Source organism: Poecilia reticulata, chromosome 22, assembly GCF_904066995.2.
Source record: "Poecilia reticulata chromosome 22, P_reticulata-male-v2, whole genome shotgun sequence".
Lineage (NCBI taxonomy): Eukaryota > Metazoa > Chordata > Actinopteri > Cyprinodontiformes > Poeciliidae > Poecilia > Poecilia reticulata.
Genome location: NC_088851.1, coordinates 17,618,809 through 17,645,683, shown reverse-complemented (window position 1 = coordinate 17,645,683; position 26,875 = coordinate 17,618,809). Strand labels below are relative to the sequence as shown.

The window sequence follows — 26,875 nt, the reverse complement described above, 5'->3', positions numbered from 1 at the left end:
ATTCAGTCAGAGTAAGACCTCTGTCTTTTCTCTAATCTCAGATTAAACCCGTTTGATGGGACGTTGTCGTCACCGTGTCGGGACTAGAGGCTGGAGGCGTTTGGAGGAGAGCTTAGTTCGGTTGTCATTCCCAAAAGGAGGAAGAGGGTGTGTTAGACATTACCTGGCTCGAGTCACCTGTTGGTTTCATGTCGGTCGTCGAGTTTCATTGACGTTACGACGTTAAAACACTGGCTTCACTAAGGCGTAAAACAGAAAAGGCGTTTAAGGTGAGTCTGTACTCCTGTTGGGAACAAATCATTGGAGAGAAAGCTTGTTGCGGTCTAAAGAAGTTGACAGACGTTAGCTAAACAATACCAGCAACGAACACCAGCTAGGGACATTTCAAACAGCTGGATTGTCTCTTACGAGAAAATACACAAGTTTACACTTGCAAATATAAATATTTACGGTTAATTTTGTCAGTAATATTTAGCTTAGTAATGTTACAGGAAGTAAAGTCTCCACTGAAAGTTTTAAGTTGTTAGCTAACGTTCATAGATTGAGATTCAATTGGCATGTTTACTAGCGTGTTGTAAGTTAAAATGTATTTATATCTCAGTTGATTAGATTAAATCCCATTCGGAAATGTGTTGACTTTAAAATGTTATCAGTTTTCTTAAATAATGTCTTTAAAATGTCTGCCACTAAGTGACTTGTGGCCATTATTGGATTGATTACTTAAGCTAAGGCGTGAGGTTAAGAGCTCTAATTCTGTACTGATACTCCCTTGTGTTAAACAGGAAGAGGTGAAGTTATGCAAAAAAACTTATTAAAAAAATAGATAATATGTTGTGTGTTTATCCTTAAGAACATTACATCATCTCAAATGCAAATGGAAACACCGTCAGGCAAGAAATGGTTGGTTAAACCATCTTAGATTAATTTGACATTAATCTCAGCCAAACCTGTCTTTTTTTTGGCAAACATTTTCTTTATGATAACCTTAAACAATCCATTATTCATTGGTATACGGAGAAACAATCACATATAATAAAGTTTAATAAAACTAAACTAAGGACATTTTGATAGGTATGTAAGAACAGTGTTTCATCCTTAATTCCTTTATTTGTTTGATTCAAAAACAATTGCTGCAGATCTGCTGAGTGTAACATGTCTGTTACAAGAATGTTAGATATATTATGTAGTTATTTTTGTTTGTTACATACTTATACAAATATAAAATAAAAACCAACTAAATCTGTTAGTGTTTGACAAATGATATGGTTATTGTGCAGAATATTGTCCTTTTTTTTGCTATTCTGCTCTTTATTAAGACAAGTATACCAGGCTAGTATAAGCTACTTCATTAGTCAGGCAATGCTCAAGTAGTCAGCCTGCAGCTGGGAAGTTAACAGCTTGTTACCAACTTTTCACAACAGTTACCTTAACATGAGTGAAAGGTGATTGGTAAATTATCCAAACAGATGAAGTACTTTCAATGTATTTAGGATAAGCCTGAATAAAAAATTGATGGATATGTTGTATGTTTTGTTTCCAGGATGCCAAAAAGATCCTGACACGTGGCCCCAACATGAGCGTCACGTCATGGTTCCTGGTCAGCAGCTCGGGTACGCGCCACCGGCTGCCCCGGGAAATGATCTTTGTTGGCCGAGAAGAATGTGAGCTGATGTTGCAGGTGAGTCCAAATGATGCTGTGACGTAAAGTTCAGCTGACAATCAGTGTTCAATATGTAAACCAAGGTTAAGAAATGTTCTGAGTCCTCTTCAGTAATGTCTGACTGTAAGCTCCCCTAGGCTCCCATTTGAAATGCAGCTATGTCATTCCTTCTGTGTTGTTTTGCTCCACATTTTCCTTGTGGTCTTTGCATGATAATTTCCTTCTCAATCTGTATTTAGAGCAGTAAAAGAGGAATGCACTCTCCAAGGCAGTTTGTACAATTATTTGGTGTGTTGAACACAGAAATGCCCTGCTAAACCACAGAAGTTTCTTAGATTAAAACGTTACGCTGATCCACATTTAGGCAGTGTTGCAAGCAGAAACTCCCCCACAGCTTCTTACAGTGTACACCGATGCATGCCTTTTCTATTTCTCATTTGGAACTGACCCGGTGCAACCAGTTTGTGGCCCAAATAGTTTAAAATTGATTGTTTTTTCGTGGCTTTTCTGAAAGATGAGATTCCTGTTTTGCATGAAAAACAAAAATTTCCCTTATGTGAAGTCGTTTTAAACAGCATTATTTCGGGCCGGGCTGTTTGATTTCTATCTGGATGGGCATTCCTTTCTAACAATAGTCCAGACATCTACTTTGTTTCCACTTCAGTGATGGGTTTATTATTTGTCAGTGTCAGGAGTTCAGACTTTCTCATTCTGATAATGGGAGCAAAGTGAAGCTTTGAGTCATTGAGTTAATAACGTATTATTGATATTATCACTCACAGATAAACTAATCGGGAGTGCAAAGCAGCTGATAAACCCATCACTCTGAGCAGGACAGTGTTTACAAGCCACCTAAAAACTTTAAGACACTAACAAAAGCATCTGAATAGTTGTTCTCTGTGTCCAACATTATTTACAACGGAACTGCCAACGGTTCGTTTGAGGACAGTGCTAATTTGGCGAATTAATTTGACAATCAGTCACAGTTTTTCCTTTTTCTTTGACAGGGAGGCCCAGGATGCTAATGAGCAGAAAAGACTTAGTCAGATCAGTAATGTGCTCAGTCTGTGTAAAATAAAGGGAGGCAGGTCTTTGCTCTGTTGTTATCTGTAAAAATAGTTTGATACACGAGGAGGACCAACTTTAGATTTACTTTAGTTTTGCCACACATTCTCAGTAGCTTGTTTTTACATGGGCCATGCTAAAACTTGAATATACTTTGATCTACACCATTCCACTGTGTCTCTGACTCTATGTGTTCACCTGTTTCTTTGCATCCTAGTTGACTTTAGCTGATGTTCGGACAAAATTTGGTCTTCAACAGGATTTTTTATCTGTCACTTGGTCCATACAGGAACCTAATTTAATAACATTTTTATTTATTAAATTAATGCACTGCTGACTGTCAGTAGGTGTACCATTCAGTATTGCTTTTATTCTCTTTTCCTTTTGATGTTCCTAAGTTATTAATTCAGGTACACATTTCTCAGTTTTTCCTCAATGTTTGGGCCACTATTTAAGTTGTACTTTGTTTCTTACTTTTCTCTTGCAGTCTCGCAGCGTGGACAAACAGCATGCTGTGATCAACTATGACCAAAACCGAGACGAGCACATGGTGAAGGACCTTGGCAGCTTGAATGGGGTGAGTTACTCCATCCTGAGCACCGCAGATGCCACAAATGGCTGTTAGAAAAGTGAAAACCAGCAAACTGGCTTGTCCTGGAGCCAGAGCTTCATTGTTTGCTACTCTGTGCCCTTCTCCCGTTACTGCTGTGCTGCCACTACACTGCACCATTATCCCACTCAAATCCAGAGTTGGTCATTGGGAGAAACTTGTCATTGTTGTCACTGAGTGTTTCTTGTGATCTCAGTAACTGCAGACGAAATGAATTGGAGCGGAACAGTGTGGAGACCTGTAACTGAAATCCACTAAGCAGTATTTGGTCACGGAACAAAATCTGGTCTTTGTGCGCCGTGTTTTACTTGTTCCTCCAGATTTTGGGATCTGAACAGTAACACTAGAATCCTTTTCTTCCGTGCTGGCTTGAGACAGACGGAAAACCAAGAGAGATCAGTCAGTTGTTTCTTTATTTTCATCTCACCAGTATGGAAGTGTAGAGAGGGTTGCTGTTGCATAATATAATCCCATTTTATAGTGAATTAATTCTAGTGAGAAAAAAACACGTTCAGGACGAGATTGCATGGAACAAACAGGCAGTTCATCTGAGTTGTCACATATTCATTATAAAAATCAAACTTTGAGCCAAACTTTGCTCAGTTTTATTCCCACCCTCCTTCACCATCTGAATTTTTTCAGTCCAGCTCACGCCATGCACCACAGTCTGATTTGGAAATACCCAGTCACAGCCATGGGGTGAAAAAGTAAATTAATCTGAGCCTGAATTGATTTTTTAAGTGTTGTCACAACATAGCTGCATTTATACAGCAGAAAATGTGCTTGGACTTGCTCTATTCAGGTTAGGGCTGGACCTACGATACTGTAGCAACATAAGAACCCACGCAGGTGTTATGCAGTCTGTGTGTTGCAATGAAGCTTGTATACAGTATCCAGTGGCTGTTTTCTGGTTAATACCAACAATAAACCTTTAAATAAGCTTATTAAATCAACATAAGTCCAAGACAACATAAAGTGACAAAAAGGCTAAAAATTTTTTATCAAAAGCATCTAATGAACAATTTTTCATTCCACCCCATCTCTGCCTATCATTGCCTCAGCATGATGCCTTCATTATGTTTTATTGTGAGGATAAAACATAATGCGTTAATGATGCGTTAGTTTTCTTCCTCACTCAGCGTTTCTGCTTGTAGCCCACACAAGTGGATTCTATTTAGATGACTTTCTTGTGGAACTTGTTTGCATTAGATTTTATATTGTGGTTCTCTGAGTTAAGGGGGCTGAATAGATACACTAAACACTTATCAGATTTGTATTTGTGTAAAAGTTTTGAAATGAGTTTTTCTTCCAATAAAATTATCTTAAAGTTTTAAGAGACTGAACTGTGAAAAAGTTTGTAAATATTTTTGCGAGTCACTATAAAATGCATTGATTTTTGTCTTGCAGACGTTTGTGAATGACTTGAGGATCCCGGACCAGACTTACATCACCCTGAAGCTGTCCGACGTTATTCGCTTCGGTTATGATATCCTTTTTCATTAATTTCTTTCACAGGTGGCTCACATTCTGCTGTTGTTTGGTTAATCCTGCCTTATAGGCAGTTACTATGAGCAAATATGTTTAATGTTCTTTTCCTTCTTCTTATGCATTAATTCTCTGGAATTAATGCATAGGAAGGATTAATGCTGTACATTCAAATCTTTTTGATTATGGCCAACATTTGAAGCCCCCTTTGACACTCAGGGAAACTCATGAGTGGGTAAATTTAGTTAAGATAATGAAAAAAGAAGATGGATTTAAATATGCTTATCAATGCAGTTCAGAACACAGTATGAGTTCTTAGTGAGCAAATTACAATGAACTATTCCAGACAGAACTAATTCAGTCAAGGCGTCTTCATCCTATTAATGATCTAATCTATAGCAATCCATTGTGATCAATATGTTCATATTGTTTTTTTAATTTAGCAAAAGTTCCAACTGGTTTTCTACAAATCACTGGCTGGCTGCCATTGGGCAGAATCTTCTGCTCTTGGCATATCAGGCTAAATTTAGGCAACAAGTTTGGAGTTTGTTGGTTGTATCTGCTTCTCTAGATTATAAACTGTTGCATTGATTTAAAATAAAATTGAGTACTTTAACTTGCTCTGCACATGTCCATGTGTATATCTTGGAGAAGAATCAACACAAGGTCCCAGAGGAAGCTCTGAAAGTAAGAAATACTGACATCCTGTCTCTTCTCTGTCTTTGAGTGGTCTGCTGAAAATGCTCAATGTATTCACTTGGTTCTAAGTGTTTAAATTAAGCTAGTTCCTGTTGGATATCCTTCCTTATGTATAAGAGCAGTTCACATCTGTCCTGATTGTTAGCCAGATTTCTCATATCCTGCCTGCCTGTTGTCTGTTTTTGCAGCACGAGAAGTACACCAGCCAGCTGCAGCTCAGCATAAAATCTCTGGAAGCCAAGTCGAAGGAAAAACAGCAGCTTGAGAGCTCGGAGAAGAACAAAGACGCTGTTTCTAATGTCAAACTGCAGGAAAAGTCTGAGCGTAAGGCCCAGTCACTCACAGGTAAACCATAACAGCAGATATATGCTTCTGAGAAAGCAGTTTGCTTTAACCAAACCCATGTGCTATTGAGTAGAACAGTTCTACCTTAAATGGATTTGAATGTCCTGTTCTCACACAAGGAAAGAGGAAGTCTTACTGAGCCTCCATGTGCTGGTCAGCTTTGGTTAGAGATCCCCTGATAGAGCAGTGGAGGCTTTTTTTATTAAGAGCTTCCCTGGTGTGAGATTAGGACGGCATGTTAAGAGAGAGGCTGAAGCGACAATCCTGTGGTGTCTGCAAAGGAATCGATCTTGACATCCCCGGCCTGGCCAGATGAGTGAGTTTGGAGTTAAGGACAAGCGTCCTTATCTTTCTCAGACATGTCTGGCTGCTAACTAGAGTTGGGGTGCCAGCAGAGATGACTGGTTCTTGTTGTGGAAGATCTGGAGGTGAAAGCCTATATTTGAACTCTCTCACGTTCTGCTCTAAGATTTACTCATTTAATCCTGTTTTGCAGTGTTGACATAAGGGAAACAGTGAGACAACTGTCTGCTCAGTGGAAGCACTTTGTGAATGAGCTTCATTCACACTGACTCAACTATTGCAGTTGTGGTTTATTTAGCTTTACGCCCTTTGAATGTGGTGGGAAAAACTTCCACTTATGCTTAAAATAGATTTTTTTTTTCCTACTGGAGCCTATCGCTCTTCTAGAAACAAATCATTTCAAACTCTGAACTTTTTCACCATTAAGTTTGTTGATTCATACAGTTACAGATTGCAGTCAGCTATTTATTTTGCTGTTGTGAGCCAGCTCTCAAAAGACAGATAACCAAACTAACCTTCGCCTGTCTTTCTGTGTGTACTGACACAATAAGATAAGGATGCCGTTTCAAAGCTCGCCTGAGAAGCTAAAGCTAAAGTTGCAGCAGCAACTTACCTCTTACCTTTGTTGATAGGCAGTGTGTTTGTGTGGGAGCATGTGTAGAAAGGCCTCTTTAGCATGAAACCTGCTTTTCATATCTCTGTTGACTTTTATGCAAACTCATTCTCTTCAGATGAAGTTACCATACATTTTTCTTCCTACTGTGGATTGAATGTGTTAATCTGGCTTTCTCCGCTACTGAAAGAGCTATTGTATTTTTTCTTCAGCGTGTTGGTACTCCTTTTTTCCTTGCAGGATGTGGAGGGGATCCAAACCTCCAGCTGCTGCAGGGCAGGACGCTCCAGTTGTACAGTGTTTGTGGTTCAGTCAGGCCTATTTTACCCCAAAATCATTTGGGGTAGTTTTAGTGTTTAAGAGAAAGAGCATGAGATATCCTGAGTGTACTCTAATGCAATAACCTTTAATTTTAGAAAACCATCTATTTAGGAGTAGCTGAGTTTGCTCTTTGAAAAATGATGTCATTTGTATGTTGTTGTTTTTTTGTTTTTTATTCAGGTCTAGAAAGCACAGAGAACATAGAGTGTTGAGAATTTCTGTTCAGACTTTATTCTATCTTAAAGTTATGCAACCATCCTTCTGAAATTCCAACCATCTTTCTGTCCATCTTTCTGCACATCTATCTATTTATTTGTCTGGCCATCTGTTTGTCCATCTGTCCATGCCTCCCTCTATCAATCTATCCATCCGTCCATATTTTTATCCATCTTCCATCTGTCCTTCTGTCCATCCCTCCCTTTTTCCATCCATCATTTTGTCTGTTTGTTTGCTGTATCCATCTGTCCAATCAACCCTTTGTCCATCTATACTTCAGTCCATCAATATTTTTATTCAGCCATTAATCGGTCCAGCCATCTATTCGATCATTTGTCTATCTGTTGATCCGTCTAACCTTTTAAGTACACTTGTTTTTCCTTCGTACCTTTCTTTGCTCTGATTTTTGTACCTTCCTTCTTGAAAGTAGAAATAGTTTTACAAAGAATACATAGGAATATTTTGGATTAATACATTTTAAAAAGGGGTTTGAAAAGGACTGAGAACTCAGGAAACTTGAGTCCGGAAAAATATGGAATTTCGACCTAAAAAGCGTCTCATGTTTATGTGTAAAGATGTGCTTTATAAGTTTATTTTCTTCTTTCATAAATTATTTTCTTTAACAATCTCATCATAACTCAGCAGAGGGCACTTTGCCGTGCTCGTGCATGTTTTCTTGAGCTAAAACGAGATGACTGAGTAAGAGGAAAGGAATTGGTAACATGCCCCTGTTCTTCTCTTGTCACTGTGTTTACATCTTATTGCATGTATCCAAGGCAACAGTGGTAAAGTGTTTCTAATGCCTGTGTTTGTGGCGCCATATTAAACCTCTAAACAGGCTGTTTGGTCCTATCCATCACGCCAAAAAAGCAGCTCTTAGATTATCTGATTAATCCATTATGGGCATGCTGGAATGTGAGTGGAAGTGTGCCAGGTTACATGGCAACACCAAAGCAGAAAAACTCTTCTTTGTGCTGCAATAATAAGAGTTTAAACTGCATGGATTAGAGTGTCTGTATCTACAAGACGCCTTAATTTATTATGTTTTTATGTTCTGTATTTTTTTTTTTCTTTTCATGGAAGATTAGGATTAACTACACTGTCATCTCATGAGATGGATTAGATTAGGTGGTCTGCATGATACTGCTGGTACAGTAGTTGAACCCCTTTAAATCATGGGAATGTGCAACAAAACTAAGTGCTGCAAGAAGTGTAGTGCTGCAATTCTTATAGTGCGGCTAAACAGTTTCTCAATACAGATTTTAGTTTCCCTCAGAAAAAAAATGAGCAAATATCTGTTGTTCTCCTGTGTTAGCATATATGCCTGAGTACATACTCTGGCATATGTACTGAATCTGAGTATACATGATTTTTCTTCCAGCTCCTATAGATTCTCCAATATCTAAGCCCACTCCTCTATATGGCCAACCTTCCTGGTGGGGGGAAGATGAGGAACAAGCCAACACAAAGCAGAACAGAGGTGGAAAAATGCCAGAAGATGAGGCTTCAGGTCAGAGAATGCATTCTATGTTTGTACAGTGGACATGTATCTCATATTTCTAGTAGATATATGAAGGTTTTGGGTCAAAAATAAAGTGTTTTATACTAATATACCGCTTGGAATTGTGGTTTCATCAGATTATAGCACTGTCTTTTTCAAGGTTTTGATGCATTTTAGCCAGATATGGATGTTTTCATGGTACATTAATGGCTTCTGTCTTACCATGCTTCTTAGTTCAGACCTATTAAGAATATTAGAGACTGATTTCACATTTAGAACATGACCAGTATCAGCAGTTGTTTCCTCTCTGTAGCCTCCTTAACCAGTTTATTCCTGGAGTTTTATTTATTTTTTATTTTTTTAAATTTTTTTTACCAATTTTTGGGAGAAATATCCATTGTTACTCTAATTATGAATGACTGTTTATATATGATTCTGTCCAACTGTTTATATATTTAATATTTATTTCTCCTATTTGGTAAAATCGAACTAGGGCAGTTGAACTTTGTAGGTGATGGCAGCTGTTTTATTTTTAACATTGCATTACACAAAAATCTTGTACTTCCAAAAAGTTACTTTTCAGGGTGTGCTTTAATGTCCATTCATTGTTTGGACATAGTGATGACCTCTTCTGGATGCATTGAGCAGATATTTATCAACCAGACTATGGTGAGATGTGATTTAATAAAGTTAATTCTCACAAGAAAACTAAAATGAAAAAAAAGATAAGATTTGGAGACAGTTGAATCGTAAAAGTTAAATTTGCGATGATAGTTTTAAAAGAATTGCGCTGCTGTTGTTTTACATCTCAATAACTTTATATTTTAACAGTTTAGTTAACTCTGTTTTTTCTAAGTTTAATATCCACTGTATATACTGTAAATGCAACTCATCACAGCTATGAGTTGGTGCCATGTGATGCTTAGTGCTTGTCACTGAGAGGTGGATGCTTTTAAGCCTCGGGCATTATGCTGGCTGACAGTTAGGAGGTGTTCGCCATGGCGATGGGCACTGACTGCCTGCTCGCCTCGTGATGGATTATGACCCTATAAGCTGGTGAAGGGGGGGAAGGGTCATTGTTCCCCTCGTGTTGCCCAGAGAGAAACGGATTAGTACCGCTCAGCTAACCTGGTGTGGACTCTGAGCTCCTAATGTGATATTTGGGAATGTCTAACCAGAAACTAAGACCAGCTGATTGATTTTTTTCTCATATTAACAGTTGGATCATTTGGTATTTGGTTCATTAATTAACAGTTACAAGGTAATTTAAATGCTTGGTTTAGGTAGGACTAGACACTAAATTTATAACAATACATATTAAGATAGACATGTCATCTAATCAAAAGATAACACGTCTGATAGAATGTTCATTAATTTCACTGAACTCCGATTCAGAATCGTATGGCATTCTGGGAGACATAGGCAAAGGAAAGGCTCTAGCTATTCAAACTCTCACTGCCAGCTATGTAAGGTTGGTGGCATCAATTCAGTCACTCTTTGGTTGATGCCAAAGAGTGACTGTAATAACCTGTTGAGTTACTTACGCAGCAGCAGTTTCAGGTTTTGCCATTGTGCCTCACAACTGCTTTAAAATAAAAAACAGCATGGGGTGAAACCTCTGGATAAAACAGAAAAAGTCACATCACCAGTATGGCTGTACTTATGATATTTAAAACAAAAAACAAGTCAATAATTATTGATATCGACTGATATGAAACATGACTGATATGTGATATGTTTTTCAGCCACACATATGTTTAGGTTGAATTGTTATTTTAGGAATGCATCCACACTCATTCCAAATAAAAGGGTAAAATTTTACTTTTATTTCTATTCTCTTTAAGGTGTTTTCCTCTCAGTTTGTCCAAGTAACATAGACAGGTTTATCACTTTGTCTTTTATCCCTTTATTGCAACAGAGCCTGCTAAAGATGGCCCAAGACATGAGGTGAACCGTTCTCAGTCAGACACTCAGGCCAAGGCCATGTTCTCCTTCCGTCGAGAGCCCAGCTACTTTGAGATCCCAACAAAGGAATTCCAGCAGAAATCTGCAAAAAGCCCAAACACACAGGTTCACGAGGTGCCGACAAAGGATACCTCAGATCCCACACAGTTTGTCCCCTCCACGCCCACGCCTCCGGTGGTCCAGAGCCATGCCTCTTTCACCATCGAGTTTGACGAATGCAGTCCAGGTAAACTGAAGATCAAAGACCATGTGACCAAGTTTGCCCTTCGCCAGCAGCGCAAGCAAACCTCCCCCGAGGCCCCTTCCACTCCTACAGAGGTGGTGTCAGCAGAGAGCAAAGTAGCTGACTGGCTGGTCCAAAGCAATGCAAGCATGATGAGGAGAAAGTCAAAGGGTGAAAATATGTACAGCACAAACAGTCACTCATCAGATCTGAAATTAAGGGATGGTAAGTCCTCTATAAACTTCTGATAAATTTTATATTGAATGATAATTGTCTTACTTAAGCATTTCTATCTGTCCTCAGCAAACTGCTACGAGAACGGCGCTCCTGCTGAATCTGAGCCAGTCAACGCAAATGAGCCCCTACAATCCGAACCCCAATATGTGTTGCACAGTTCACCTAAAACCTCAATGACTTCTCCAGGGCCAGAGGAACCTCTGTCTTCCTCTCCACCAGAATCCCAGTCTCTTTCCCTTCATGGCAAAGCAGAAGCAAAACAAGCCTTCGTCATCGAGTTCTTTGACGATAACTCGAGAAAGAAGCGCTCTCAGTCTTTCACACATACCGCCAACCCACCTGAGCCCTCGAACCTCCGGATCCAGCAGGAGCAAAAGACCTCAAGCCCAAATACAGAGAGAAATGACTCATCTTCGTCCTTCACCACTCCGCCAACCCAGCGTTTCACTATTCCACTGAAAGGGTCCGATTCTTCAGGGTTTCAAAGAGCTGGCTCTCTACGACGAAAAAAGACAGATGAAAGGATCAGCACCAGCTTTTCCTCTCGCTCTTCTTCTTCTGTTTCTGTAAGACCCTTTAGCAGCGTCGGTCGGAGGTCCAGGCTTGCGAAGGAGTTTAATGCTGAATTACTCAAGCAGAAAGAAAAATCTTCTCCTAAAGCAGCTCAAGGAGTTGTTTCACAGTCTGAACAGAGCCAGGCGAGCCCCCCTCCATCTGATGGACATCTCCACCCACAGACGTCCTCCCCTATTCACCCACCTGCTCCCCTAAGAACCTCTGTCACGCCTGCTCAAAATGTGGAAGTCAGAAGCCCCAGAAATGAGGAGGACGACAGTCTGAGTGATGCGGGAACTTACACTATTGAAGCAGATATTCAAGATAAGGAGCTGGAAGAGGCACGCAGCAAGATTGACCAGGCAAGTTTCTCTGTCGTACTTATTTTCCAAGGAACTGAAGTATCCTCTCTTCAGGATACTTCCTGGACAGAAGTATCCTGAATTGTTCGCCAGCAATCTTCTTATGTGAGCTTGAAATGTTTGCAGCTTCATCTTCATCCGTGCAATGCTTTGTTCCTGACAGGTGTTTGGTGTTGTTGAGAGCCCAGAGCAAATGAGCCAGGCTGAAGCAGAAGCATCCTCTGCATTTAGGCCTGTTACTGATCAGGGCAGGGAGGAGTATAGGCAGAGTAGCTGTGGTGAGGGTATTCCAGCCCCAGAACAGGGACATAGTCTGGTAAAGGTAACTTCATCTGCTTCGGCTGGGACTGAAAAATTCTTGATTCATTAAATCTAATCAATATTTTGAATAGAGATGCACTGGTTAGAGATTTTTTTGACCGATTTCAGACAACAGATTTTATAAAGCTCTGATTTGTGTTTGGGAACTACAAAAAGTTCAAATGAACTTGGCCTGATAGAAACTTTAACTGTCTTTGCAGTAAAATACCCATAATTAAAAGAAACCAAATTTCTCAAAAATAACCCAATGTTACTTGGATATGTCTCTGTGCATTACTACAAATATATCTACAAATACAGTAAAATCCTCCAGGTTATGAAACAAATGTACCTTTTTAAACAACCCGTCTGAAAAGAATTACAGCATTTACAAGACACATACCCTACTAATGTATCATCTCACTTGATACTAAGTCCTTACTCTTTAGTTTTGTGTCAAATACATTTGAACTACTGGTACTTAAAATGATAAAACAACATTTTTGCTTTAAAAAAATGTCAGCTTCTTGTTATTTTCTGAACTTTTCTAAAAGTGCACCTTTCCGGTACTGAAAATGGCTATTACATTTTCAGCTCTGTCACAGCTGATGTAATGAATAATGTTGTTGGGACAACCTCCAAGCAGTTAGATATGGCTCTTTTCTTGATTTAAAGAAATAGGTCAGGTTTTAGATCAATAAGAGAAAGTATAAAACAGTTTAATTTCACTCACCAGCTGATTTCTCAGTGCATCTCTATGTTCGAGAAATTAATTTACAATGAGGTCTTGATTTGGCTTCTTGATCCATACTCTTATTATAGGTGTTTCTCTTCTGATTCCTTTTATTGTCTTTGCTTGAGGCTTTGGGTATTTTTCTGTTTTGGTTTTTCTCTTTTTAACCAAATGTTAACTTATTTTGTAGCTGTTGTGATACATATCTAACATATTAATTCTCCTTGTGTGTTTTATTGTAACTGCGGATATTGGAATATTTAAACATGTTGAATAAGTTGTGTGTTTTTACACAGGTTCAGCCAGCAGGTGCCATGGTACAAGGGGCTCCTAAGTGGATGTCTCGCTGGGCCAGCTTGGCAGACAGCTACACAGAATCTGGACCTTCATCTGGCCTCTTAGACATGTTGTCCCAGATGGAGCCACCAGGAGGGGGTAAGCCACCTGAAGAGAAATGAGTCTATTTGAAATGATAATGAGGCACACTGATGAATATGAACGATATTTAATATTTGTGTTCGCTACAGCACGGGGTACAGTCATTCACAAAAACACAGTCAGTCAACATCAGGACCATTCGGATGCAGATAGTACAAAGTCTAGACGCATCCTTCCGCCTGTACCGCACGGAGACAAGAGTGACATTCCGACTCCCAGCATCCATGTTCATTACAACCCCAACACAACATTCGATTTAGAGGAAACTACCTCAACAACCCCAACGCCTGACGACAATGTTCATAGGTTAAGTGTACAGGATGACGTGGAGCCTGACAGCTTGAGTGACGCCAGCAAATCAGATGATGGATCCATTGTAGAGCAGAGTAGGAAGCAGCTGTTTGATGCAGAAGTCAAGCACAATGAAGACAAACTTAGGGTTCCTTTTAAGTCCACATCTTTTTATATCGGGTCAGAGGAGGAGTCCAGATCGCAGCGGGGAGACTTTAAAATCAGCACTCCTAAGACTGAGAGGAAGTCTGTTTCTAGAATCATCTCATCAGCCACTCTAACTAAGCAAAAAGGCATTCAGAACTCTGGCATGAAGCACATTGCTTCTGCTCCCACATTGGACCAGAGGACAGAGAGTCCAGAAGGTAAAGAAGCTGCAGCTCCATCGTTGATCAGACAGGAGAGCTTCACCAAGGAGAGGCCCAGTAATCCCAGACTGCCAAACATTTCTAGTCTGCCAGTTCAGAGAGAGCCGGGTGCCGGGTTATTTCAGGGGAGCGGCAGTCAGGACACTCATGCTTACCTCAAACAGACAGAGGATGTTCTGGCTGTTTTGGAGGCCAAACTCCAAACAGGACCACCAGTGACTACTCCGTCCCCCATAATGGACTCTCTGTCAGGAGACTCTGATGTGGATACTTCCAGCACTGTCAGCCAGCACAGCAATAAAATCAAAACACACACATTTGTTAAAAGAGCATCAGCTGGTAACCTTCATAGAGACAAGATTACTGATCCTAGTCAAGAGTCAAATAGTCAAACTGAAAAGCAACGCTCTTATGGTTCAAATGGTGAAAACAAGCCAGAACCCATCAGGAGGCATGTTGGACTGAGACGTAGTGTGGGCAAACGCGGCTCCACAGACCTGAGTGATGACCCTCCCAGTTTACCTTACTCCGATCAGGAAAGCAGCAACAACCAAACGCACTACAAATACACGGTGCCTCTTCAGAAGGAGGACGGCAAGTCCTCCAAAGTGTCTCAGGTGTTAAGCCGTGCCAACAGCTTGTCGGCCCCAAGACCCACCAGGGCCTCCATGCTCCGACGAGCTCGCCTGGGAGAGTCCTCTGACAACGAAGGTACAGAAACTGAGAAATTAGCGCAAGAGTCCTCCACAAAGCAACCTCAGGAAGCGAAGAAACCCTCTAGACTGGATATGCTGGCCATGCCCCGTAGGCGTGCGGGTTCATTCAATGCACCTAGTGACTCAGAAACTTCTTCCGCCCCCCAGTGGACAAGCAGGAACACAAGCTTTTCCACCCGCAGCACAGATCAGAGCGGCAGCTCCAGTCAACGGATCTCTTCTGTCGGACCAAAACCTACAGAAAGGCCACAGAAGCCAGCGCTCAACAAAACCCCGGTTACTCGCACACGCTCGAGCACTGCCAAATATACCAGCAGCACAGCAAGTAAGTAGTCATATACGGTCCTGTTTGACTGAATTAAGAGATGAAGTTAAATGGGAGAATTTTGTCTTGACTCAAAGCAGAGTAAAGTCTCAGTTAGGGTGACATCTTTGACACATTAATCAGGTTCCATCATGGTTTTGGAAAAACATGGAATTGATTCGGCTAATTCCAATGTCTGGAAAAGGATGGAAAAAAGATAATGGAGAATATAAAATTATTTGTATTAAAGACATTGTTATAGTTATACAACCTGAGCTAAGTATTAACTGATCCATATTTGGATGAAAAATATTACATGAAAAATGTGCAGCAATCTTATATATTCATTTGTGATTTATGCTAGTGATGATGGGAACTGTTTTGGGCATTTTACTAACATCTAAAACACTAACTGCAAAGTATTTATGAAACATGTATTTCTTATCTGCTCTGGGTTATTATATAGTGTTATTTAAAACTAATGCATACAATTGTTCAAGCATTTCAGCCATGTTACCATTCTTCTTCTGAACTATATTAAATTAAAGGTTTCTTGGGATATGCAAGAGTTTTCACTAATGGGTTTTCAGAAACTGTGGACGTTTTTGGTTATACACAATTTGGGCACCTTAGAAAGTCACTAAAGTAGTAGATGTGGAGACGAGGACTACTGCAGCATCTTTCCTGCCTCTTGCTCTGGGAAATATTTTGGTGACTCCTCTCTGAAGTAAATGGTGGTGTGTTTTTCCAAAGGTGTTCCTTCATTGCACTCTTGTTTCTCTCCTTTTCCCCACTTCTTTGTCCTTGTTTTGGATAACTCTAACCAACTCACAATGGCAAGGCTCTAGGAGGCGACACAAGGGCTCTGACTATACCTCTACCTCAGATGAAGAGTATGAATCAAACTGGAGCAATCTTAAACACAAACGCTCCCAACCTTCCTCAGCTTCTCATGGTCCACGCAGTCAGCCTCGACCCCAACCAGTGATTGCCCAGCACCCGAAACCCCGCAGCAGAAACTCCGAGGAGGAGAGCCATGAAGGAGAAGCTTTCCATAACTGGACCAATCACAGTGCTGAGATTGCTCGGTAGGAAATATAGCAAACCCAAAACTTGCATCTTTAAACCAAACATAAATGTTCTTTAAATTATTTAAAATTATACTTATGCTTGATAAAGTTGGAGAAAAATGCAGAGATTCACACATTGACCGATATTTATTTATTTTTTTCAAAATGTAATTAAATTGTAGGCATATTTTGTAAATCTGTAGCTGACCAATATCATAGAGACCGACGTAAATTTACCTGGGCATTGAACTATACTCTAGTTTGATGTAAAACATCTACATTAACTATTTGGCCTTGGCAGCAGAGCAAGTTGCAGTTTACCTTTACGGTAAAATAAATATCTCCATACTTTTATTATGGAGCCAAAGAGATATAAATTGAGCTGTACAACAACAGATCGTCCTACACTTTCACAAAAAGGGATGAGAACATAAAACAACAGTATAATTGCTTTGGCTGCTGTGCAGATAACAGCTTCATCTCAGACATCTTTTCCAGTGACTGCGAGGTCAACTTGACTTCAAAAACACTATGAACTTCTCCCCACTTATTTCATGACATGACTGCTTTGATTTTTTTTCTGCTTCTGTCTTTCTAAATATAAGGTTGAGTCAAGACTTGGCCAAAGACTTGGCTATTTTAGCCAGAGAAATCCATGATGTAGCAGGTGAAGGTGAAGCACAAACGCCTGAAGCGGAGAGCAATAAACAGGTACATCACATGTGCAGCACACTGACTTTCAAGTTTTTTGCATTATAAACAGCACTAGTTGTTGTTCAGTTTTTAATATGATGCAGTAAAAAATGTTTTTATATATGTTATGATTTAATCTGTAGTTTACAAATGTGAAGATACAAACATTATTGCTTTCATAACTCTTTGAAATCTTTCCCTAATTTGAATAACTGTACATGTCTATAAATTAAACTTTAAGTGTGGAGATTTTTTTTTACCTACATTTGTTTATATATTTTTATATGTTTCCTGTCTTGACTACTTCATACACACATGAGGCAATTTTAAAGCAACGGGGAGAAATTAAATGAATAATAAATAGTAAAATAAAATCTCAGTGATGCAACGATCGGGTTGAGCAGCCGGTACCAATATCTAGTTTTCTTATTCCATTTTTTTTAATGATCAGAATCCATGTATAACATTTTTGTTAAGGTTGTTTTCAGCATCGACGAACATGCCATTTAGTGATCAATTTATAGACAAAGAAAAGTTGGAAAAATAGATTGATCGATACATCCATAACACCTGGCGTAGTTGCATAACTCTGAACTGAATCGCTGCTTCTCAATGGGCCTCTGCTTTAATCTACTGATTTGCCTTACCAGTGAGACTTGATATCAAACTCTTATTGCTCTCCAAGGTCCCTTATGTCTCAGAGCCTGAGGTAAGCCACCAACAAAGTTCTGCACCAAATAGAGACTCTGACCGGGGATCAGGCGACCTTGAACAGAGCTCCAGACAATCTGCTCCAAACAGAAAAGAGGTTTGACATAATGATGAGCTGCCTTTCATCTTGGGTTTTTAAACCTTTTGCTCTGGAGTGACTGTATCTTTCCTTCTCTGTAGGTCAATGTGGACAGCTTGACGTTGAATCCTGTGTATCAAGTCACAGCAGCCATTAGAGAAAACACAGAGCAACTCGCTGAGAAGATCAAGTAAGATCTGAAGAAAAGACTCTGACTTGAACTTAGTGTTTGCATTGAATATCGAATCTTGCGTAATTAAAATGAGCTACTTGGCCTACATGGCACTTGGATAAGAGAGAAATGAATGAAACCGTCTTTCTGTTAAATAGAAAATTTTAACACTGTTTACTCTTATTGGGCATGAATGCCTCTTTAATTTTAGAACCTCAAGGGTGTGTGATTCTTTTTTGCATGGTAGAACAATATACAACTGTCAATTAATAATATGATGCACAGTTAATTAAATACCTGCTTATACCTGCTATTCTATTTCTCTCATAGCTGCATGTTTTTCAGCCATCAGCAAATTTCTGGGACTAATCCTGTTTTTAAACATAGACCATGGATCTTTTAATTGTGTTGAAGTCATAGCTTATCCACAATCTTAATGGTAGCCACTTTTATCCTTTCTAAAACCATGTTTTATGTGGTTAGGGTTATTGTAATTTGGGAACTCCCAGTTGGTGCTTTATGGTGAAATTATGAGAATTTAAAGGGAGTTCTGTCTTCATTATTTTTTTCCCTTCATTTTGTGCAACACACCAGCACCACTAGCAGTGAAACATACCCTTAGCATGATGCTACCACAGTTCTATGCCAATTGACACAATTATCTTAGGTTTGAAAACTTCTCCACGGTGCCTTCAAGTACTAATTTTTGGCCAAATGGCTCCACATTTGTTTCATCTAACCATAAGATTTTTCTCTGGAGGGGATTTAGCAGCAGCAGATTTCTTCCAAAATTGAAGGTGTTGAGTTTGGAGCAGAGGCTGGCAATGAATATTTTTCATAACATGTCATAATTTAAATGTAATATCTAGAATGTATTTCTGAGCCTGTAACACAATCCAGATTTTGCCAATACTGTTTTGGTCACATAAGTACAGAATAACCCTAAACAGCAGCTTTTTGACCGTTGCTCTTTATCGTCATATTTAGGGTTCTGTTCCAGGACAGATTGGAAATCTCTGAGGACATTGAGGCTCGAATTAATTCTGACACTGACATTACTGTTGGCAGAATTTCCAACAAGGTTGGTATTATTATTATTATTATTATTTATTATTATTTTCCATTTACAGTCTTGCTCATTTTTGCTGGTTCAAAGTGTTCGCTTGAGCTTAGTCAGATGTCTGTTTTTCAGGAAATGGTGTCTATTTTGAAAGAACTTAGGAGGGTTCAGGTCCAACTTGAGGGTGAGTGTCTAAATCTCTCTTCTTAAATCTTAAAAATTTTTAGTACAAACATAAACATTTTAGTCTTCTCTTTTTTCTTATTTCAGTTATTAACGCAGCCATGGACCCCAGTGGAACACGTGAAGCTACCAAGACACCCCCCGCTACTGATGCTGCCTCCTCTTCCGCTGAAGTTCAGCCGTCCAGAACTTCGTCCTCACGGGACTGGAGGACGGTCCACTCCGTCTCCAAACGTGGCGGCGGGCCGAGACCCAGCGAGAGCGTCAGGAGGGCTGCTGTGACCCCAGATGACCTGCGACAGGGATATTTAGTCTGACGTCTGCCAACTACAGAAACACACGTTAACCAACTTCTGCTGCCTCTGGTCAGAAGCAGCTGTGTGCAAGTGAAACCAGACTGAGAGGAAGTGAGAGTGGATTTATAAAGTTGTGGTGAGCTCAATGTTTTGAAGTGTAGTTTTTGGGAGGATCCACATGAGGTGGTGGTTTAAGGAAGTTCCGTGACATTTCAGTAAATCTCACCTCGTATTGTTATACTTGACTCTGTGTTGCAGATTATTCTCTATTTGCCAATAAAATAACTTAATATACATATGATTTTAAAAACATGTATCTATGTAGTTTAGTTGAGAATCAGCCTGAGTATAATCATCTCAGGGAAATCTATGCATTTATGTTTAGCTGCAAATCATATTTTTTGAATAAAACTCAGATATTATTGTATTGGTATTGTCAGAACTGCATTACATTTCTTTTTTTGTTCATTTTTTTTTCCCACTGTTTTTGTTTTTGTGCCACATTCCTTTTCTTAGACTAAATTTGTTTAGGATTATAAAAGCTATTTATAAGTTGTTTTTTGAATGACACTGCAGGAATTTTGGAGAGACTCCGCAGCCTCCTGTGCCAGACTGTTGAATGTTTTTACACAGCTGCTTAAAGACAACTAGGTGTGTTTTTTTTTTTCCTTTGGTCATCTTCTCTTTATTCGGGAGCTTAAAGCTATTTCTTGCAACTAAGGAAATCCATCAGGAATGTGCAATCTGAATGGGAGGAGGAGCTAACTACACTACAGTTAAACCACCTCGCTGAACAAAGCTAGTGGTGATTATAGAAGCAGCCTGTTTTTTTAACATTCCTGCTTTAAGAAAGAAAAGGTGGCATTGAAACATATAGGGTTTTTTTTTCTCTCAAAAATTCATTTGGCCAAAGATTATTATAAAAAAAAAACAAATTTCTTGTTTGTCTAAATCAAATTTTATGTCTGACTGCGGTAAGAGGATAATTATCCCAACCCTATCTGTTTAGTTCACCATTGAGCAATTTTAGCATCCATTTTGACAAATTACTACATAACTGTAAGCCATGATTAAGCTGAGTGTTTAGATGTCTGAACATATCTGTACGTCCCACAAATTACCTCTCACTCTTGCTATTTTGCACCAATGTAGAATGTTTTCCCTCCCATTTATTATTTTACACATGTTTTTTTTTTACGGAAAACTTTTGTTTTCCTCAATGCACTATGTGTCGCTGACTGTAACTGGGAAGAAACTAACGTGCTGTACAGCTGTGTGGGCTCATGTTTCATGCAGCCAGTATAAGAGTTGTTTACAAATCCAAACAAAGAAAGCATTTACTGTTGGGTTTTTGTTTCTAAATCTGCTGCTGCTTCTTCTTTATGGAGAAGAGTCCATGTCTTGTTTTTGTGACCCCTGCCCTCAAGAGTTTCAGAGATGATGAATCTTGTGTCAAATTGAGTTTCCTTTTTCCATCCTAAATGATTTGGTTGTAATTTACTGGTACTTTTTGGTGTGTTATTGTTTGTCTAAGTTATTTAATGATTTTTTTTTTGTAATTTCAAATAAATTTAATCAGCAAACCTGTATTCTTTTCCCTTTTGTGTATTTAGTTTTTTGTTTTTTTTCCTGAGCCAAACAAACGTATGAAAAGCTGAAATGAAAGTAAAAACAGGAAGTGTGCTCAGTTATATTAAACAGCAGAGATATATAGTTCAGCTGTGGCTGCAAGCTGAAGGGGAAGAAAGAAGTGAGAAAAACAAGCTGGGTCTGTTAACCAGTGAGTTTGTTCTTTAGCGTTACCGTAGACAAAACTTGTTTTACGTTGAACACTTTGTTTAAAGCTAGGAAAACCCAGTACTTTTTTTTTTTTTGAAAAACCCAGTGACTCAAAGGAAAGATGACCTCGATGTACAGAAGCCTTCATGACAACTATGTTTCAAACAAAGGGGTAGGTTGGCTCGCAGGATGTATTTTTCTCTGAGACCATTGTTTTCTTAACTAAAAAAATCTTTCTGCTAATTTTTGTCAGAGGAGGACCAGCTGTGTGACATTGGCTGTGATTTTGGGCTGTCTGACTGTGCTTGGTGTTATTCTTGCCATCGCTGTGTTGGAGAGACCAACACCTCCTAAAAACCATGACACTCTTCCTAAGAACAGTGCTGGGCTTAACCTCACTGACCAGTGCAGGTAATAACCTTGTGTCTTGCAAAACTATTTGAACAGGGTTTTATGAATGTATTCCACTTTATGTGGAACAAAAAGTGAAGCATAGTTGTGAAATGGAAGAAAAGTGATTTTCAAATTTTGACAATTTTAAGTCTGAGCCTTATATTAAGCTCTCCTGAGTCAATACTTTGTGGAACCAGGTTTCAAGATCTAGACACTAGAAAAGCTTTCTATGCTTCTTTCCACATTGATCAAGTTGGCTGGGTCATTCTGACAAATGAATGTGTTTTGATTCAAACCGATCCCAGGTAGCTAATGTTGAAGGACTCTAACCAGCTTCCCTGTCTCTGGTGAAGATAAATATTTCCACAGCATGATTCAACCACTGCCAGAATTCACTGTGGAAATTGTGTTTTAGTGTTTAGCCTGTAAGTCAAAAGTTTAATTTTGACTTCATCTGATCAGAGGACCTTCAGCATGTTCATTTAAAACTTTAAATCAGACCACTCTTGGGTTTTCTTATTGTCTCTCCTACACGAGTGTAGACAGTGGATTGGTGGACTGATAATGGTTTTCCTGCCAGAAGATTTTCCCACCTGGGCTGTTGATCTCTGCAACTTTCTCACATGACACTACCAGCACCACGCTTTACCGATTGGATAGTGCATTTATGGTGATATGCAGTGTGAGTTTTCAACAATGGACCTCTTCTTGTCATTGTTGAAAATTCTTCTTCACAATGAAGAAAAATTGTATTTTACTGCGATAACCTAAAAGTTATTTGCAAAACCTAAAAGTTATTTGAAAAGCACCTTAGGCCTCAAGAAAGCTCCCAACATGACAAAATTTTATGTGAAAAGGACTTTTAGTGAGCCTAAGAGTGTCTTAAAACAAATATGACCACATCATTCAGATATTTAAGACACTTTTTTTTTTCATTTTCCAGTTATGCAGTGCTTTGTGTCTGTCTATCACAAAGAAAAGGCTCAACTGTTACAAATATTTTATACGGGATTATAATAATTTTTATTAATATATAGCCTGCTTTACCCTGCAGCATGACCCTTGTGGAAAGTATTCCTCTATATCTAAAATATAACAACAATGCAACTTTTGGGATCCCCCTGGATAAAGCCTGGAAAGACCTTATCTCCCGAGCATCACACAGCGTGAATGTAGTCTCATTCTACTGGACGTTAACAGGGGAGGACATCAACGTCAACTCCTCCACTGATATCGCCGTGAGTTCCTAACTCGGAAATCGCTTACATTTGTCAAAAACGTCTGAGTCTTTGTTGAATGTTTTGTGGAAACCAGGGAAGGGACATCCTACAAGCGCTTGGGGAACTTCCCTCCAGGAACATATCTGTCCGCGTGGTGAGCAGCGTCCCCACAGTCAAAACAAACTCCACCGATCTAAAGATCCTAAAACAGAAAGGTTTGATAGTTGCTCTTTTCTTTTAAATTCTCACAGGAATTGCCGATTATATTTCTGGCAAACTATTTTGATGACTTTTGTCTGCAGGAGTTCAGGTGAGAAGAGTAGAGTTTGGTCGCCTGACGGCAGGCGTCCTCCACACCAAGTTCTGGATTGTTGACATGAAGCATGTGTTCATTGGAAGTGCCAACATGGACTGGAGGGCTCTGACCCAGGTAAAACTACACATGGCAATAATTCTTAAGTTCACATTCTTCCTCTTTAAATTGCTTTCAAAGTAAATTCCCCACTTTGACTGCAGGTAAAGGAACTGGGAGTGGCGGTCTATAATTGTTCCAGTCTTGCAATGGACCTTTATAAGATCTTCCAGTCCTATTGGGTAATGGGGCAACCCAACAGCTCCCTGCCACAACCCTGGCCTGCAAATTATTCCACTAACATCAACAAACAGCACCCTCTGCTGGTAAAAGAGGATAACATCTCCAGCAGTCTTTACATTGCTGTGAGTGGCCTTTGTTACATTTCTTCTTTTAATTTTTTTTTCTTTGAGTTGTGAATTTTCAAGAACAATGGGTTGTACAACAGTGTGGTTCAGTTTGGTTTCAACCACTAAAACCAAAGAGAGGGTCGGGCGAGTCTGATGTTATTTTTGATTTTGTGTACTATCCCAGGGTTCTCCGCCATCCTTTTGTCCTCCATCAAGGACTCAGGACCTGGAGGCGATACTGTCCTCCATCTCAGAGGCTGACAGATTTGTAGATGTTGCTGTCATGGAGTATTTCCCCACCACTCGTTTTGAAAAGCCTCACAAGTAAGCTGAAAGGTCTTGTTTTAACATTTAAAATGTTCCGGTTTTGTTTGAGGTCCTCACTCTGGTGTCATTCCAGATACTGGCCGTTCATCGATGATGCCATTAAGATGGCTGTGTTTGAAAGGAAAGTGAAGGTCAGGATGTTGATCAGCTGTGGACGTGATTCTGATCCAGCCATGTTGCCCTTTCTTCAGTCTTTGGCTTCAATGGATTACCCTCTCCATCACATCAGCATCCAAATAGTGAGACAATATGGAGACAAAGTATCTGTTTTATACATGTGTGATTGTGCTGTAAAATTGCACTTTCCCATAGTAAATTTCTTTAGTTGTTGCTTTCCTCCCTTACACTTTAAATAATCAAAGATATTTTAACACTAGTTTTTTTTTTTTTTTTTTTCAAATTATTACAGTGAAAGGCATTATAAACCCACAACAACATATAAAGTTCTGCAGGCCTCACTTGCTTCAGTTAAATTCTTAGATAATGATTCAGCAATGAAAAAGAAACTGTGCACCCTTGCGAGAATTTCACAGCCAAAACTAAAGCTGAGCAAAAACAACACAATTTCCAACACACAATAAAATCTGACAAGACAGAAGTGGAACTTTTTTGAAGCTGATTTCTAATACACCTGGTGTAAAACTAACGGCATTTCAAAAACAGGACACCATGCCAACATGGTGGTGGTAGTGTGATTGATTGGGGTTACTTAAGGAGAATCGTGACCTTCGGTTAAAGAAAGTCCACATGTTATGGCCTAAAATATGGTGGTTTTGGAAAGGCCTAAGATTTTAATAACATTAACATGCTGCAGGATGGTCTTGAACATGTCGCTCATGCAGAAAAGTCCTCTAATGTGGCTGAATTAAAGTAATTCTGCAAAAAAGAGAGAGAGAGACAAAAATGTCTTTGGCAAAGCCAGTTATTAGGTTTAGGGGCCAATTACTTTTTCACACTTTTTTTGTTTAGGGTGGATTTTTTTACCTGAATAAATAAAATCATTGTTTAAAATAGCATTTTGTATTTTCTAGGGAGCAGATACTTTTTCACAATGCTGAAAAGTTCTCCTAAAAGCCACCTGTTTTTATATTGTTGTTGTTTTGGTTGTTTCAGAAACTTTACATCGTCCCAGTGGGAAATCAGTCTGATATTCCATACACCAGAGTCAATCATAATAAATACATGGTGACTGATAAAGTTGCATACGTAGGTGAGTTAATATTAATGTCAACTGAGGGGTTTAAAATAATGAGTGGGGGCTTTTTAAATAAAAACTATGTTAATAATTGACCGGATAACACTGTTTTCCAACACAGGTACCTCCAACTGGGCGGCTGACTACTTTCTGACCACAGCTGGAGTGAGTCTGGTCATTTCCCAGAACACTCCTCACTCTGCATTGAACAATAAGACCCTGTACCACCAGCTGAAGGACGTATTCACCAGAGACTGGCACTCAGAATTCGCTGTCCACCTCGGGGATCTAGGACACAACCCAGACTGTGCTCTGTCACCAAGATGACTGACGTTTTTATCAAACAACTACAAATAATTTATTTTGCTTTCTTTGCAACATTTCCACCATAACTGTTGCTTTGCATTGTTTCATTTTCAGTATCAACATTTTAGATAATTTTACTAAGTTTCTGTGATGCTTTAGTTAAAGGTTCTGATAGTTCCTTATTCATTTCTATGTATCTTTACCTGCATTGCTTTTTTACTTCTCAATATATGGAAATAATATATCACATTCAGTCTAGTTCAGCTACTAGATTATAAGTTATTAGTTAGCTGTTTGTGTAATAAGCGTAGATGGAGCTTTAGCATAGCCTTTAGATCTTATTACTGAGTGATTGCTGTTAACATTTGCAAAAAATCAAACGTTAATGCCAAAATTTAAACCTGAATTTGAGAAGACAACTTCATAGAGGCAGCTACGGCTACGAGAATGACGTCTTTGTAGCTTTTGCTTAGCATAACATACAATTTTGTGTTATTTTTCATAATTATCTTTAAACAGAAATTGTAGAGAAACACAACACAATAATATTTTAAAGATTGAAAATATATGTAGTCAAGACTTACTCAGCTGCATCTACTGTAAAATCTTTTAAAATCTTTTTCTGAGTATTGCTTTATGATTTATTGACTTCCTCAACATAGAAACTCTGAAATAATTCCCGGACAGCATCTTTTGTAAGGATAGATACTGGAGAGATGCCTCTAGAAGGTGTGCTTAATAGAAATCTTCAAGAAAATACCAGAAAAGACTGATACAACAAGTCTGGGGAATAAAATATTTTTTAAAGATTGCTGCTTGTGACAAAGAGAGTAGAAACTGCTGTAATGTTTTGTCAGAATCAATCTTTTGAAAAAGAAAAGGATTCACTGAATGTGCATTAGGAAAAACTCCTGAATAATAAATATGGAACCACAGACTATAACAGGAACAATAAATAGTCTTTGATTTTGGTTCTTGCACAATCAAAGGCAAATGAAGTTGCTTATAGACGCCACTGAGCTTTCTGTGAGCACCAAAGAGGGATGCTATACAAAGAATATAAATTTTAAAACTTCAAATCTGTTACGTTTAAAAGAAAAGGTTAGTACAAAATATAAGTGATCTCAAATTCTTGTTTTTTCTTTACATACATTCTGGTCATGGACATTTCCAGAGTCCTAAAGGACTTAAAACCCAAAACTGATGTATCTTGGGTGCAGGCAGCCGATCAAAAAAAAAAAAAAAAAAGCTAAAAATTCAGGAACCAAGTGTCAGCATCCCTAAGATAGCAACAGGAATTCCATTTTTAGGTCTTAATACTATAAAAAACTAATTGTTACCTTTTGTTTTATTGTTACAAAAGGTAACAATAAAAATAC

At 38.9% G+C, this 26,875-nt stretch overlaps 2 protein-coding genes across 5 annotated transcripts; both read left to right on the top strand.

The window, feature by feature from the left end:
* cep170ba (centrosomal protein 170Ba) lies at positions 1-21,161 on the top strand. Of its 4 annotated transcripts, none has more exons than XM_081603656.1 (19): positions 1-269; positions 1,541-1,678; positions 3,213-3,302; positions 4,743-4,823; positions 5,451-5,507; positions 5,708-5,864; positions 8,699-8,827; positions 10,737-11,231; positions 11,310-12,160; positions 12,324-12,482; positions 13,490-13,628; positions 13,721-15,331; positions 16,257-16,398; positions 16,986-17,091; positions 17,759-17,881; positions 17,965-18,053; positions 19,023-19,116; positions 19,228-19,279; positions 19,366-21,161. In XM_081603656.1, the coding sequence occupies exons 2-19, from the start codon at positions 1,574-1,576 to the stop codon at positions 19,593-19,595; spliced, it is 4,710 nt and encodes a 1,569-aa protein (XP_081459782.1). In that variant the 5' UTR covers positions 1-269; positions 1,541-1,573; the 3' UTR covers positions 19,596-21,161. The 4 variants fall into 4 exon arrangements, with proteins under 4 accessions (XP_081459782.1, XP_081459781.1, XP_081459780.1 ...); XM_081603655.1 differs by having other exon boundaries at positions 3-269; positions 12,324-12,476; positions 16,152-16,398; XM_081603654.1 differs by having other exon boundaries at positions 3-269; positions 16,152-16,398.
* Positions 21,162-21,238: 77 nt separating this feature from the next.
* Positions 21,239-26,115, top strand: pld4 (phospholipase D family member 4). The gene is made up of 11 exons (XM_008399452.2): positions 21,239-21,354; positions 21,460-21,525; positions 21,607-21,764; positions 22,801-22,984; positions 23,061-23,181; positions 23,269-23,396; positions 23,483-23,683; positions 23,853-23,992; positions 24,069-24,234; positions 25,109-25,205; positions 25,312-26,115. The coding sequence occupies exons 2-11, from the start codon at positions 21,475-21,477 to the stop codon at positions 25,515-25,517; spliced, it is 1,452 nt and encodes a 483-aa protein (XP_008397674.1). The 5' UTR covers positions 21,239-21,354; positions 21,460-21,474; the 3' UTR covers positions 25,518-26,115.
* Positions 26,116-26,875: the final 760 nt, after the last annotated feature.

Excerpts from the sequence above, each read along its gene's own strand:
- cep170ba (XM_081603654.1), top strand. The coding sequence starts at position 1,574 with ATGAGCGTCACGTCATGGTTCCTGGTCAGCAGCTCGGGTACGCGCCAC. Across the intron at positions 3,303-4,742 it reads ACCTTGGCAGCTTGAATGGG|ACGTTTGTGAATGACTTGAG; the intron begins GTGAGTTACTCC and ends TTTGTCTTGCAG. Across the intron at positions 12,483-13,489 it reads AGGGACATAGTCTGGTAAAG|GTTCAGCCAGCAGGTGCCAT; the intron begins GTAACTTCATCT and ends GTTTTTACACAG.
- pld4 (XM_008399452.2), top strand. The coding sequence starts at position 21,475 with ATGACCTCGATGTACAGAAGCCTTCATGACAACTATGTTTCAAACAAA. Across the intron at positions 23,684-23,852 it reads CCAGCAGTCTTTACATTGCT|GGTTCTCCGCCATCCTTTTG; the intron begins GTGAGTGGCCTT and ends GTACTATCCCAG. Across the intron at positions 25,206-25,311 it reads TGATAAAGTTGCATACGTAG|GTACCTCCAACTGGGCGGCT; the intron begins GTGAGTTAATAT and ends TTTCCAACACAG.